The 12,500-nt window shown below is 39.5% G+C and overlaps 2 protein-coding genes across 5 annotated transcripts in view; both read right to left on the bottom strand.

Annotated features, from left to right (window-relative positions):
• Positions 1 to 8,645, bottom strand: part of LOC143035794 (juvenile hormone esterase-like) — a 21,834-nt gene extending 13,189 nt beyond the window's left edge. For 2 of the 3 annotated variants that reach the window (XM_076202759.1, XM_076202760.1), the window contains exons 1-4: positions 8,469 to 8,645; positions 2,886 to 3,107; positions 1,382 to 1,534; positions 703 to 847 (exon numbers count right to left, since the gene is read on the bottom strand). In XM_076202759.1, the coding sequence (XP_076058874.1) occupies positions 703 to 847; positions 1,382 to 1,447 (211 nt within the window). In that variant the 5' untranslated portion in view covers positions 1,448 to 1,534; positions 2,886 to 3,107; positions 8,469 to 8,645. The remainder of the gene's footprint in view (positions 1 to 702; positions 848 to 1,381; positions 1,535 to 2,885; positions 3,108 to 8,468) is intronic. The other variant, XM_076202758.1, reaches the window with a different exon arrangement.
• A 2,338-nt stretch (positions 8,646 to 10,983) lies between these two features.
• Positions 10,984 to 12,500, bottom strand: part of LOC143035793 (juvenile hormone esterase-like) — a 15,477-nt gene continuing 13,960 nt past the window's right edge. For both annotated transcript variants that reach the window (XM_076202756.1, XM_076202757.1), the window contains exon 12: positions 10,984 to 11,508. In XM_076202756.1, the coding sequence (XP_076058871.1) occupies positions 11,431 to 11,508 (78 nt within the window). In that variant the 3' untranslated portion in view covers positions 10,984 to 11,430. The remainder of the gene's footprint in view (positions 11,509 to 12,500) is intronic.

Genomic DNA, 12,500 nt, shown 5'->3' with positions numbered 1-12,500 from the left:
CAACAGAAGGCTTCAGTGTCAGAGTGTGCTTGTAGCGGTAAGGCCTGTTGACCTGGCTTTGTTTGTTTGGGAGGGTGTGTGTCGAATGCAGGCTTGACAAAGTGCAAGCATGCGCAAAAGGGTACAAGAGTAAGCCCCAACTCACACCCACCCACCCTCAACACCCTGGTTCCCTGGCTATGCCCACCAGGGGCACTTGAATAACTGTAGACACTCGTACTCAGACCAAAATCGACGTCCCTGAGCAACTCGGGACTTTGGACAATGGACTAGCTAGAAGAGACCACCTGCGGGATCAGTCTGTAGAAAATTAGATAAAAGGGGACTATAGCCACTGAGCACTTTAAAGGGCTTCCGCATTGTCGAAATAAGATAAAAATGCACACTGGGGAAGTAACACAACGTGACCTAAGGACAACTCACACCACAGCACTCCCACGTTGCCTTTAAGGAACATATTGTGATCATCACTATTTACTGATGAAAGAAAAGCTCGATTATCTTTACTGCTGACAGCCTTTCTTAGAATTACTTCCTATGACAACAACTAAGGTATTTAACTAAAGGCTTTCTCAGCTCAGTGGTAAAAACTTAGGGTCAGTATGGCACAGAAAGTGATTAGAATTTATCAGTAAATATCTATCTATATGCCAAGAGCTTCCCCCACCCCACTAACCAGGGTGATAAGTCCCCATTACATACCCAGAGCTCCCACTCGGTACTGCGGTACAACGAGGAGGACATCATGGTCGAGGAGGACATTGGGGGGATACTCGTCGGCTCGCCCTGCAAAGAACCCGCCTCCGTGGATGTAGACTAACACCGGAAGCTTAGCGTGCAGGCCCATCTGGTGAGGAGGAAGTTAAGATCAAGAGGGGATTTTAATATAATGAGCTGATAAGTGATCTTGATCGTTTTGACGCCAGGTGATTTCATTCAAGTGATAGAAGCCTCACGGAATAGCCTGTCAGAACTTCTGAAAATAATCTCAAAGACCCCGTTTGGTTGGAGCACAAACCTGTGATTTTTATTTATTTATTTATTTGTCTATTTAGTTATCTAGAGACAACGACAGGCGATTGTATTCAGCCTAGAGAACCTCCTCTCTCTCCACCTTTCATAGCTTCAGTGTGATCACCAACAGAAGTGACCACTAAGAGCTTCCCTCGCCTGAACGAGTTTGCTTGCCGATAGTCACAGTAAAAAAAGAAATATCGGTTCCCGAAGAATAATAGAGAAATTTGACTGCCTTAGTGCTGAGGGACTCCTTCACTCATCTAAAATCAAATCTTTTTGGTAACAACCACGATGAAGATAAAAGAATAAAACAACGCTAATTTATTTTTGGACATAAATCCTTACCAATATGCCCCTGACTTGCCTTAGGAGTGTGGACGTTAATGTAGAGGCAGTCTTCGCTTCCCTCAATGTCCTTGACTGGGATCATGAGACTCTTCGTGGACTGCTGGATGCACCTCTGAGGGTCGCTGGAGGCGTCCAAGACTCCATCCCAGCCTCCGGCCGGCTCAGGATCCTATGTGTGAATTATATATACATGCATAAAATGTATATACGTAGATACGCACATACATACTTATGTACAATCGTACGTACGCACATACATACATTCGAGGGTAGTTTAGAAAATAATGGCTTCTATTTTTTTATTCTGCAACAAGGGATCCGAGAAAGTTGTTTATATCATTGTTATGATGACTAAACCTTTGCGCTCATAACCTGAAATTTTCATTTATCTGTTGCAGATATTGATAGTGTGACATTCTAATAAATCAACCCCTGTAATGGATGCATCAGAATCATAGATGTGTCATTGAATTCCTCCAAGCAGAAAAAATGGAAACAATCGATATTCGCCGGCGCTTTGTGAACATTTACAGAGCCGAGGCAGTTGAAGTCAGCAGAGTTAGGGGATGGGTTTGTCGATTCCGGGGTGGCAACAGAAATGTAAGTGACAAACTTCGCTCTGGACGGCCATGCACAGACCCTTGATTATCGCTGGCGAAAGTGCATTAAGAAGGGGTGATTACGTGGAAAAAAGACTGGAGTAGAAATGCCCTCTCGTTTTAATAGTGCCACACTCGTCTTCGCATGCATATATATATATATATATATATATATATATATATCTATATTATATACATATATATATGTATATACATATATATATATATATATATATATATATATATATATGTATATATATATATATATATATATATATATATATATAAAAATATATATATATATATATATATATATGTCGGACGAAAGAAAGAGTTGAGAAAGCGAAACTATATATTTCGATTACTAACTGCAATCCTCTTCAGTAGTTATAGCTTCGCTTACTCAACTCTTTCTCTCGTCCGACTGTGGTGTTAGTTGTGATTTACAAATGTGTTACTACATTTCTCACTAGTGACATACATACATATATACATATATACATACACACATACATACATACATATATACATATATACATATATACATATATACATATATATGTATATATATACATATATATATATATACATATATATACAGTATATATACATATACATACATACATACATACATACATACATACATACATACATACATACATACATACATCAAATACATAAATACATATGAAAAATTAATACATATCCAATATATGCACTCCTATAGTGTCTAATTCCCAAGCAGCTCAATATCGAGGCTCCCCCTATTATTTTGAGTGAAACTCATGCACAGAAAATTTTTCTCTTTGTTTTATTTATATTTTTCCTCACGTTTGTCATGAAAATGCGACATCTTTCCGTGTCATTGTGCTGACTGAACGGAACGAGGAAGTGGACCAAGCCGCCTTATACCTGTCTTACCTTAAACCTGAGCTCTGCAACAGGTGGTTTGGCGAAAGGGATTTTCCTGAAGGTGTAGATGGTCCGTCCTTTCACTGTGGTTTCCTGGAGACCAGAGAGTCACCCCTGGGGAATGACCAGTTCAATGCGTCCCTGGATCTCAGCTGTGGTCCCTCCCACCACCACGACCACCACCATCGCCGCTGCTATCGCCACCGCTTCCACGAGTCGCATCTCGGTAATCTGTAAATCAGAGCTTCTCCTGTATCCAACCCCATGCTTATGTTTTACATTTTTTCTCCTATCTCTACGAGATCACTTCAACACCAGATGAAATGGCCAGGCATCCACTGCCACGCCATCCATCGGTCTCCGAACTCTAGTGAAAAACACAATGCCAGTGATGTTGTTAGGGAAATCAAAAGGGTCGATAAAAAGCTGTCGATATTGATATGTGTGAGAACGACGTTTTGTCGAGTTAGAAAAATTATTCAAAAAACAAGAAGATTGCTCTGAATGACAAAAAAAAGTTGGCTTGAGCATAATATATATACAGTACAAACATACATGCATATATGTATGTATTTATGTATGTATGTATGTATATATATATACATATATATATATATATATATATATATATATATATATAAATATATATATATATATATATATATATATATATATATACATAAACAAGAAGAAAAAGGACGGGAGAAGCGGACTACCCAAACAACTTGCGCGATGCACTACCTCAGCATAAGGTTTAGATATAGAGACCAAAGAAATACAGTCATTCTTAACACACAACTTTGCGACGGTAGACTAAAATTATATGCGCGTAATAAAGGAATTTAAGAACAAGAGGACGAAGTCTCGAGGTTTGAGGTCACAGGATGTTTCCAGGGCCATTCAAGACATTAGGCACGCGCTGGTGTGTTATCTCCCCACAGAACTCCAGTACACAAGGCTAAACTGATTTCAGCTAGATCACTTAATCATTTGACCACTTACTTGTATCACGAGTGAATTAGGAGAGATTACATAAACGGTATTGTCATCCTACAGACACTAGTATGTGTCCCTGCGCGCTGTGTGAGTGATTATATGTGTGTGCGTGTGTTTTTCTATGCGTTTAAGTGCGCGCGCGTGACCGCGCGTGTGTGTGTGTACTAATATGTGTTGTACGCACTATGATATGCGTTTGCGTGTGCGTGAGTGTTTGTATGTGTGTATGTATTTGTGTGTTTGTATTTGTGTGCGCATTTAAGTACGTATGTGTTTGTGTGAGTGTATGTGTATGTGTGCGCATTTGGGTATATGTATGTGTGCTTATGTTTGTGTATATACTGTATACATACATACATATATATATATATATATATATATATATATACATGTATATACACATACATATATATTTATATATACATATATATATATATATATATATATATATATATGATATATATATATATATGCTAATAAGAACACGGGTACGTGTGTTCACTTATGCAAAGTAGACCACTTGGAAAAAGGAAACTAACGAAGCAGAGCGCTTTCGTATATCATATTTTCAGTGCAACAAGTACAAAGTAATAGAAATGCATAGATAATATATACATGAAACAAAGGAACAAGGACAGTTTGAATAAGGGTGGCGGCCAATTACCCCCTGGAGGGCGGAAGGTCATTGTCAATTAACTTATAATGGTGGGGCGACATCAGGTCACAGTCGCCAGGGTCACATTGCGAAGGGTTACAATTTACCTGATATCATCTTACTAGTTTCTTGACAAATAAAATGATCAAGTTTGTATAAGCCGTTGTGTAGGTTGGTATTTTGATTACTGGTGGTATGAATCAAACTACACTCTATTAAATTTCTTGCTATTATGTTGTTGGTATAATAGATTGGCTGGGCATTATCCCAATCAACTGGATGATTATTCAATTCAATATGTTTGAAAATACCACTCGAATTATTGCCATCCCTAACATTTTTCTTATCTTGTTCAATTCTAATTTTTAAGGGTTTGGCAGTTGTGTAATAAATTTTACATAGGTCTCAGACAATAAAATACCATTGGAACACGTAGTCTCAATCATGGCATACTTTCAACTACTCTCCCAATTACACCCAGACACATTCCAAAAAGCTAGCACAATTCCATTCACACCAGGAGTCACACTAGGCGATTCTCCAGTAAATTATCCGATACTAAAAAACCAACACTCAGATACAGAGCTTCCCACTAACACAATAGCCCAGGTCACACTGTCCCCCCTCATATAACACGAAATCAAAACCTACATCTCGCACACGATATCCCTTACCCTAACGCTCTCTTTCAGGAACACAAATGTTTTGTACATACTGTCACAAATCAGGACACCTCGTTGACACGTATTACCACTTTTACCACAGGTACCCGTCACAACCAAGCCGGTATTACGGTCATCACGGTACATGTTTTCACACAAGTGATCGTTGCCGTGTGCTGGTAGCACGGAGGCAACATAGGTAAGAATCCCCATATCGCTCTCCTCCTAGACATTTACGTAACATATTTCCTGCTAGACATTTACGTAACATATTTCATGTAAGACATTCACGTAACACATCCCCTGCATATCCCAGACGTATATTCCCATCCTTTAACTTTCAATGCTACGTCTAGCAACAACAAAGTGACAATCTTTCGTTCCCCAGTTAATATCATGTCAGTACAGTTTCCACAAATTCCGCACTAAAACAAGACGTGTCTCCATTTTGGAACTCCTCTACGTCAACCTTTCCTATGTAGATGGCTTACCATTCCCCATCATTGCTAAATTCTCCCTGGACATTAGATTAGAAAATGCGTGCCTACCCATTTCAATTACTACCTACATAGCTGACGTCTACTTTCCTGCTGATACCCTCATAGGCTAAACATTGATGAAGCAACATAACATAATAACTTACCCTGCTAAAAATGGTATCATTTATGCGAATAATGTCCTTTCTGCATTACCATCAGTAAATTCCCACAAAGTCAGCCATTTCAACGTGGTCGAGCAGATAGAACATTTTTTAACGTCAGTTAGATTTAAGCCCCAACATTCAAATTTACTCTGGTTCATTACACGAGGATCCACCAGCTACTAACATAAATAGCACCACCGCCCAAACACTTCCCCACGACTCTAATTCTGTTACTTTATTGACAGTTGTGGACTTGAGTTCCAAACGTAAGAGACGCAATAATTCCTCCCACATATCCAAATCAGCAAAACTCGGAACAAAACACCCAGTAAATACCATTGATCTTTCATCGCCTGAGGACACCTGCTTGCCTCTCTTCGAGGAATTCAACAACAATTCAAGCCCAGTCTCGGAAATGTTATCTACAATCAGACATACTCACATAGTGCTTATCAGCTCAAAGACGCTGCTCCCTCACAAATATACAAAGATACACATACGAGTTTTTCAAGCACAAAACACCGATGTACTCTGAATGCCAAAAACTTGCCATTTCAAGGACATTTCCCTGCTTTCAGCCATCAGCTCTACGTCAATGAAAGATCATACTTGCATTTCAATTGCCAATGACACTAACGCACCTCTCCATCTCATAGTTGGTACAAACATTTACGATGACAAATTCCCCACTTCTCAAGTTTGTACCACAATATCCGACATGCTCACAGCACAGGAACCCATTGATGTATCACATTTCAACCCCATAGACTTCCCTGGTGCAACAAGGTCAGGCATACCATTGCCACTCGAGGAGAACCCCTTGAAGTCACTAACTTGATTCAGCATCATATACCCCCTCCGTGAGAACTCTAAACCACGTTACATTCCCGCATATAGATTACCACACAGCAAATGCATGATTGTAGATCATCTTGTTCAAAATATTATTGCGCAAGTCTTTATTGAGCCATCCATCAGCGAATAGATTTTCCCCTCTTTGTTTTCCTTAAACACGAATGTTCCTTCCACCCAGTAATAGACTTCAGAGAGTTAAATAAGGTAACCATACCAGACATCCAATCTCTGTATTACAAGACATGTTCTACTTCGTCGGTGAAAACCACGTAGTGTTCACGACCTTAGACCTTATGTCGGGATATTTCTAGATCCCCTTGCTCCAGAGTCTAAGCCTCTGACAGCCTTTAGCACACCCACAGGTCATTATCACTTCAAACTAGCCATGGGTCTTGTTTCAGCCCCTTTAGTGTTCACATGACTTATGCACACAGTACTTGCAGGTCTCCTAGGTCATTCAGTGTTCATGTACCTCGATCACTTGATCATCGCTTCCAAATCCGTTAGCGAACATCTATACACTCTACACACTGTCTTTTCACTACAAGCAAAAGCAGGTCTCAAATTGAAGCTAAAGAAATGTTCCTTCCTTCAGAAAGAAATACGCTTCCTAGGGCATATCATTAGTTCCTAAGGAATTTTAACCTCGCAGAACAAGGTCAAGGCACTCATTGATATTTTTGAGTCTCACTTCTGTAGAACATATACGTTCATTCCTTGGTCTGTCAGTGCTTTACAGATCATACATTCAAGATTGTGCTAGTAAAGCAACACCGTTAACTTCATTACTTAGAAAGGACGCACCCTTTATTTGGACACTTTGCCAAGGGAAAGCCTTTAATGATTTAAAGAAATCCTTAACCATGACACTAATTTTCCCATGTTCTGTGAAACATCCTCTTTCTCTCATTTTCTGTAAAACACGGTTTTCTATGTCCCCACCGATACGCGAAGCATTGAGGTTGTCAGTTTCTAAGGGTTATCATTTAACTCCCCTCTATCGGCTTTATCGGTTCTATTTTTTTTTTTTTGGGGGGGGGGTAGCTGTATGTTGAAATTGTTTCTCTACAATTCAAGGGGGTGGGGTGTTGTTGCTGGTAAAATGAATATCACTTGGCAAACTAAGGCACTTTCTAAGCCTGCGCTGTTCGGCCTTCTTTCTGTGCATTCGCGAGGCAGGCCACATAAGGTCACACTCGATCTCTGTCTCATCTCTCTAGCGTGGGCTCACGCGTGTCAATCCGCCCCACTGTATAAGTGGACGGATTTTGTACTGCATGTACTAGTTTATATGCGTTTACACTTGGTTATGTGAATTATATTCATTCACTTATCTATTTATTATTTTTTCTATTTATTTTATCATTAGTATTTTTTTTTTTATTGATCTATTTTTGCTTTAACTTCGCCCCAGACTCAATTGCTAAATAGTATTATGTTTGTGGGTGGATTAGGATCCTTAGGGACATAGTAGTCTGTGCCTGTGCCTATGTGTGTGCTTGTACATAAGCATACGTATGCTTCGTTGTATGCCTATGTGTGTAAATGTATATTTTGTTCATGTGTGTTTTAGGCCAAGTGAGTCTCCTGACTTCGAAGGTCAGAAGGGGTTAGTCAAATAATCTCCACACGTCTACATTAGATGAACTGTCCCCAAACCTCTTGAGCCACAAACAAGAGAATCGGAGACATTTTCTCTTCCTGTGACAGAGCAAATTGTCTGCATAAATCAACTCGTGGTGATGAGAATGTAAATAGTACCCACATTAATTTGTACTTACCTTTGAGAGCCGAAATCGTATTCTAGGAAAAAAAAGAGAGAGACAAAGCGTGCCTCCCTAGGAAACTTCTCAACAATGAAGCGGGCCTCACTTATAGTGACCTTATCTTTGTGCTGTCGGATCACGAGATAATTTATCATGGGACTTTAATACCCGAAGCATTGTAAATGGATGAAAACCTTTACGATCTGAAATACCCTGAATGTAACGCATTGCACAGCAGGGTCGGCACTGCATCATCATGATGTTTCAGTTCCTCAGTGACTACACCCGTGCCGTCACTGATATAAAGATCGTAAAACCATTGCCTAATATATTTTAGTTTATAGGATTTCAATTTATTTGTCAAGTTAGCTCTCGATATAAAACTCCACCTGTGTACCTTCAGACAATCGAGTTACTAGATTTTGTTTTAATTAATTTATTACGCTCAAGGAGCGTCAAACCTAGTACAAAAGTGTAGCTATGTACAGCGTACTAGTGACACACAGGACACTCTCGAATCATAACTGAAGGAATTATTTGTAGTTTATCACCCATTAGTGCGGGTGATACAAAAATATATACAGTGATCACCTTCTGGCAAATATTTACATATAATAATAAGTAATCGTCGATGAGGTATCAAGGTTGTTGGCATATGGGGTGTAGCGCAGCCTGCAGAGTTACTAGATAAGAGATTAAGACTATCTGAATGATAATGCAGTAGAAATATGCACACACATGCTGACACACACACACACACACACACACACACACACACACACACACACACACACACACACACACACACACACACACACACACATACACATACACACACGCAGACATACACAACCTTCATCCATAATGAGCCAATGTAAAAGGGAAAATAAATGGATAAGGAATAGGTGAAGAGTAGGTGCATAACTTTGATGGCCAACTTTATTATGGTATGGTCGTCTTGAATGTCCACCACATGAATACTCAGGCATTCTAGTCACAAGAAAAAAGGGAAAACAAGAAATTTAGGCCCAGAAATCCCGACTTACACCGAGGCCTCAGTGCCACAACGCCAGACGTAATATTCACCAACAATAATGCAGTCATAAAAGTACACTTGATCACTATCACTCCCCTACTTCCATCGTGGTAACACAGACCAGTCATGTTAAGCACACCACCAAGATTAGACATCAGAAATGCGGAGTGGGAATCCTTCTAGATCCTCAAGTAGAAACGAAGCAATGGAAAGTTGGCATGCAGAGATACAGAGTGATATAGGCCATGGCCTCATAGTATATGCGCACAATGTGTTCATCAAACACAATGCAATAATATACAACAGTTTGTTAATATCATAGGATGGATAACGAAACTTGATCCGATATAGAAAATTGCAGGAGACCAAAGGTCTACACGAGCTGAAGTGGGAAACAGGCATTCTGGACAGGGATAGAGGCTTCACACTATCAAACTTTTTATATAAAAAAAAATCAACCTGATGCAGCAGGAATATTTACACCTCAGTATCCCCAAAATATTTAACATCAGTGAGCATGAAAACATAGAACTCAACGCGGAACACAAGGAGGAAGTTATGAGAGAACTGGAAGACAACCGACTCTTGGTAAAGCCACAAAAGCGAATAGATTTCACCAGCAAATAGTGATCATAGATAATGTATGCAGATCATATAAAACAAAACATAGTCTACCCAGGAAGATCAACAAAGATAATGGAAAAACAAGTAGAAAAGGTGATCATGGAATATAAAAAGCAATAGAAAATAAGAACTAACAAATTCGAATTCTAAATTATTCCCAACCTCAACCCCAATAAGAGTAATGGACGAAACTTAGAACGCTCAAAAGGTCAAGTTAATGGGACTTAAAGTGACTCATGCCACGTCACGGCAAAGCTAAAAAGTATCTAACGTAATACCAGAAAAAAACAAAGTATACCTTACAAAGCATTGATCAGGCCCATGGTAGAACATGTACATATCCCTCTCAACATCCTATTAAAAATACAGAAACAACAAAGCGTATAAAACGAGTTTATCAAAATCGCCTGTGTTCAAACCCTACCGTATCATAAAACAACAAAAAAAAAAAAACTCACAAAAGAGTCAACAAGGAACCACTTAACCTTAGATTCCACGTCATGTTGAATCGAATTTAGGACAAGTTACTTGATTACCCTATCACACCAAAGAACCTGAAAGGAAGCGAACAAGATAGAACACAACCACAAGTATGGTGGCTAAGACTACTCAGAGACCAACGCAGCCACCCATACTGTATATACAGCATCAAGTCGGGCCCTGAATGGTTTATTCACACTAATGGACAAAAGCAAACTAGCCAGCTTAGCTAACACAATGTATGTCGTCCTCCCCTCCTCCTACCCCACTGTCTTTCCTTTCTAACTTAAGCATTACCATCAGGTGGTGGTTTTTTCCCTGACTACCCTCCCCTATATCCGTTTTGGACAACATGTTAGATGGTTTAATGAGGCTAATGAAAGGTAGGTGCACAATATTTCTTTATTATATAACTGTATACAAAGGAGCCTGAATCCCACGAAGGGATTCGATGGTTTCGTTTTATAAGTATTAATGCCTAATCCTAGTGATCCTCGACATTGACCACTTCATCGCATCAGCCCATGCTTAGCAAGCACTTGGTCAGGTGATGCTTTGGCAGTGAGGCTACATCGACAAAGGAGTGTTTAGAAGTGTGAGAGAACCAGAAAAAAATTATAATAAAAATACATATATGATTAAATATTCTAATTCGGGGAATGCTAAAACTAACAAACATTAATTGAAATGCTTACAAAAAAGTAATGGACTAGAAATTAAAAGGAAATATCGTGTAAATTACTTAACATAAAACAGAAAGGGAAATCCCGTTTTTCTGTGTATCCTTTACTGGGATCAATGCTTTTTCTTGCACTGCCATCCTTTTATAGAAAAAGTTTATAGTTCCCTTTTCCCTCCATAGAAGACCTTCCAAAGGGATTCGTATGTTGGGAATTGAAGCCAGAAGTCTCGGGCCTGAGGACAAGATAAAACAAAAGTATAAAAAGACACAATTTGCTATATATGGAAAGATTTCTAGAAAACACATGGTACACTTAGGTCTCTTAATCCAACACTCACCAACCGCCACTTGTGCGGACGTTTGGGCCCAGGACATAAACCCACTTCGGGAATTAGTGGTGTTTCCTGCCTTGGGCCAATTAACGAAGTTAGTTTATGTACTGGGTCCCGAACGTCAGCACAAGTGGCGGTTGGCGAGTGTTGGATTAAGAAATCTAGATATAATTGTAGCCAGTTATGAGCATGCATACAGGCACGGAGAGGACAACTGATGAATAAACACCAAGGGTACCAAGGCTGAAAGACATAAGGAGATGATGCACCTACTGCCTACAACGTTTAACCTGCATTCAACAGATTATGCATGGCAGTGTTTCGAAAAGAGTATATGCACACCTGAAATACGGAAAGTGAAATGATGAAAATAACTATTGTATCGAGTTTCACTGAACGGAGCTTTGCAGCAACATAGTTACCGCCAGAAACAGTTCTAGGACCCTCACATAAGGGATTTCTCTGAGGAGAAATTTGCACTGACGTGTGTAATAGTGGGAATCTATTTCCATGCAACAGTCAACTGTTTTTGTCTATAAAAAAGTAATGTGGTAAATTCGACGTTGTTGGAAATCTTGGACGCGTTGCATAGACAGAGTGCATTCCTTAAATGCTATCTTCAGATGGTGTTGAGGGCGTGGTTATATGTTAGAGAGAGAGAGAGAGAGAGAGAGAGAGAGAGAGAGAGAGAGAGAGAGAGAGAGAGAGAGAGAGAGAGAGAGAGAGAGAGAGAGAATGATAGAGTGAAAGAAAAATATAGATAGAAAGAGTGAGTGAGAGAGAGAAATTTAGATAGAAAGAGTGAGGGAGAGAATGAGTGAGTGAGAGAGTGAGTGAAAGAGTGAGAGAGAGAGAGAGAGAGAGAGAGAAAGAGAGTGAGAGAGAGAAATATA

Source organism: Oratosquilla oratoria, chromosome 19, assembly GCF_046742065.1.
Source record: "Oratosquilla oratoria isolate Oo_2021 chromosome 19, ASM4674206v1, whole genome shotgun sequence".
Classification (NCBI taxonomy): Eukaryota; Metazoa; Arthropoda; class Malacostraca; order Stomatopoda; family Squillidae; genus Oratosquilla; species Oratosquilla oratoria.
This window is presented reverse-complemented; position numbering and strand designations above follow the sequence as displayed.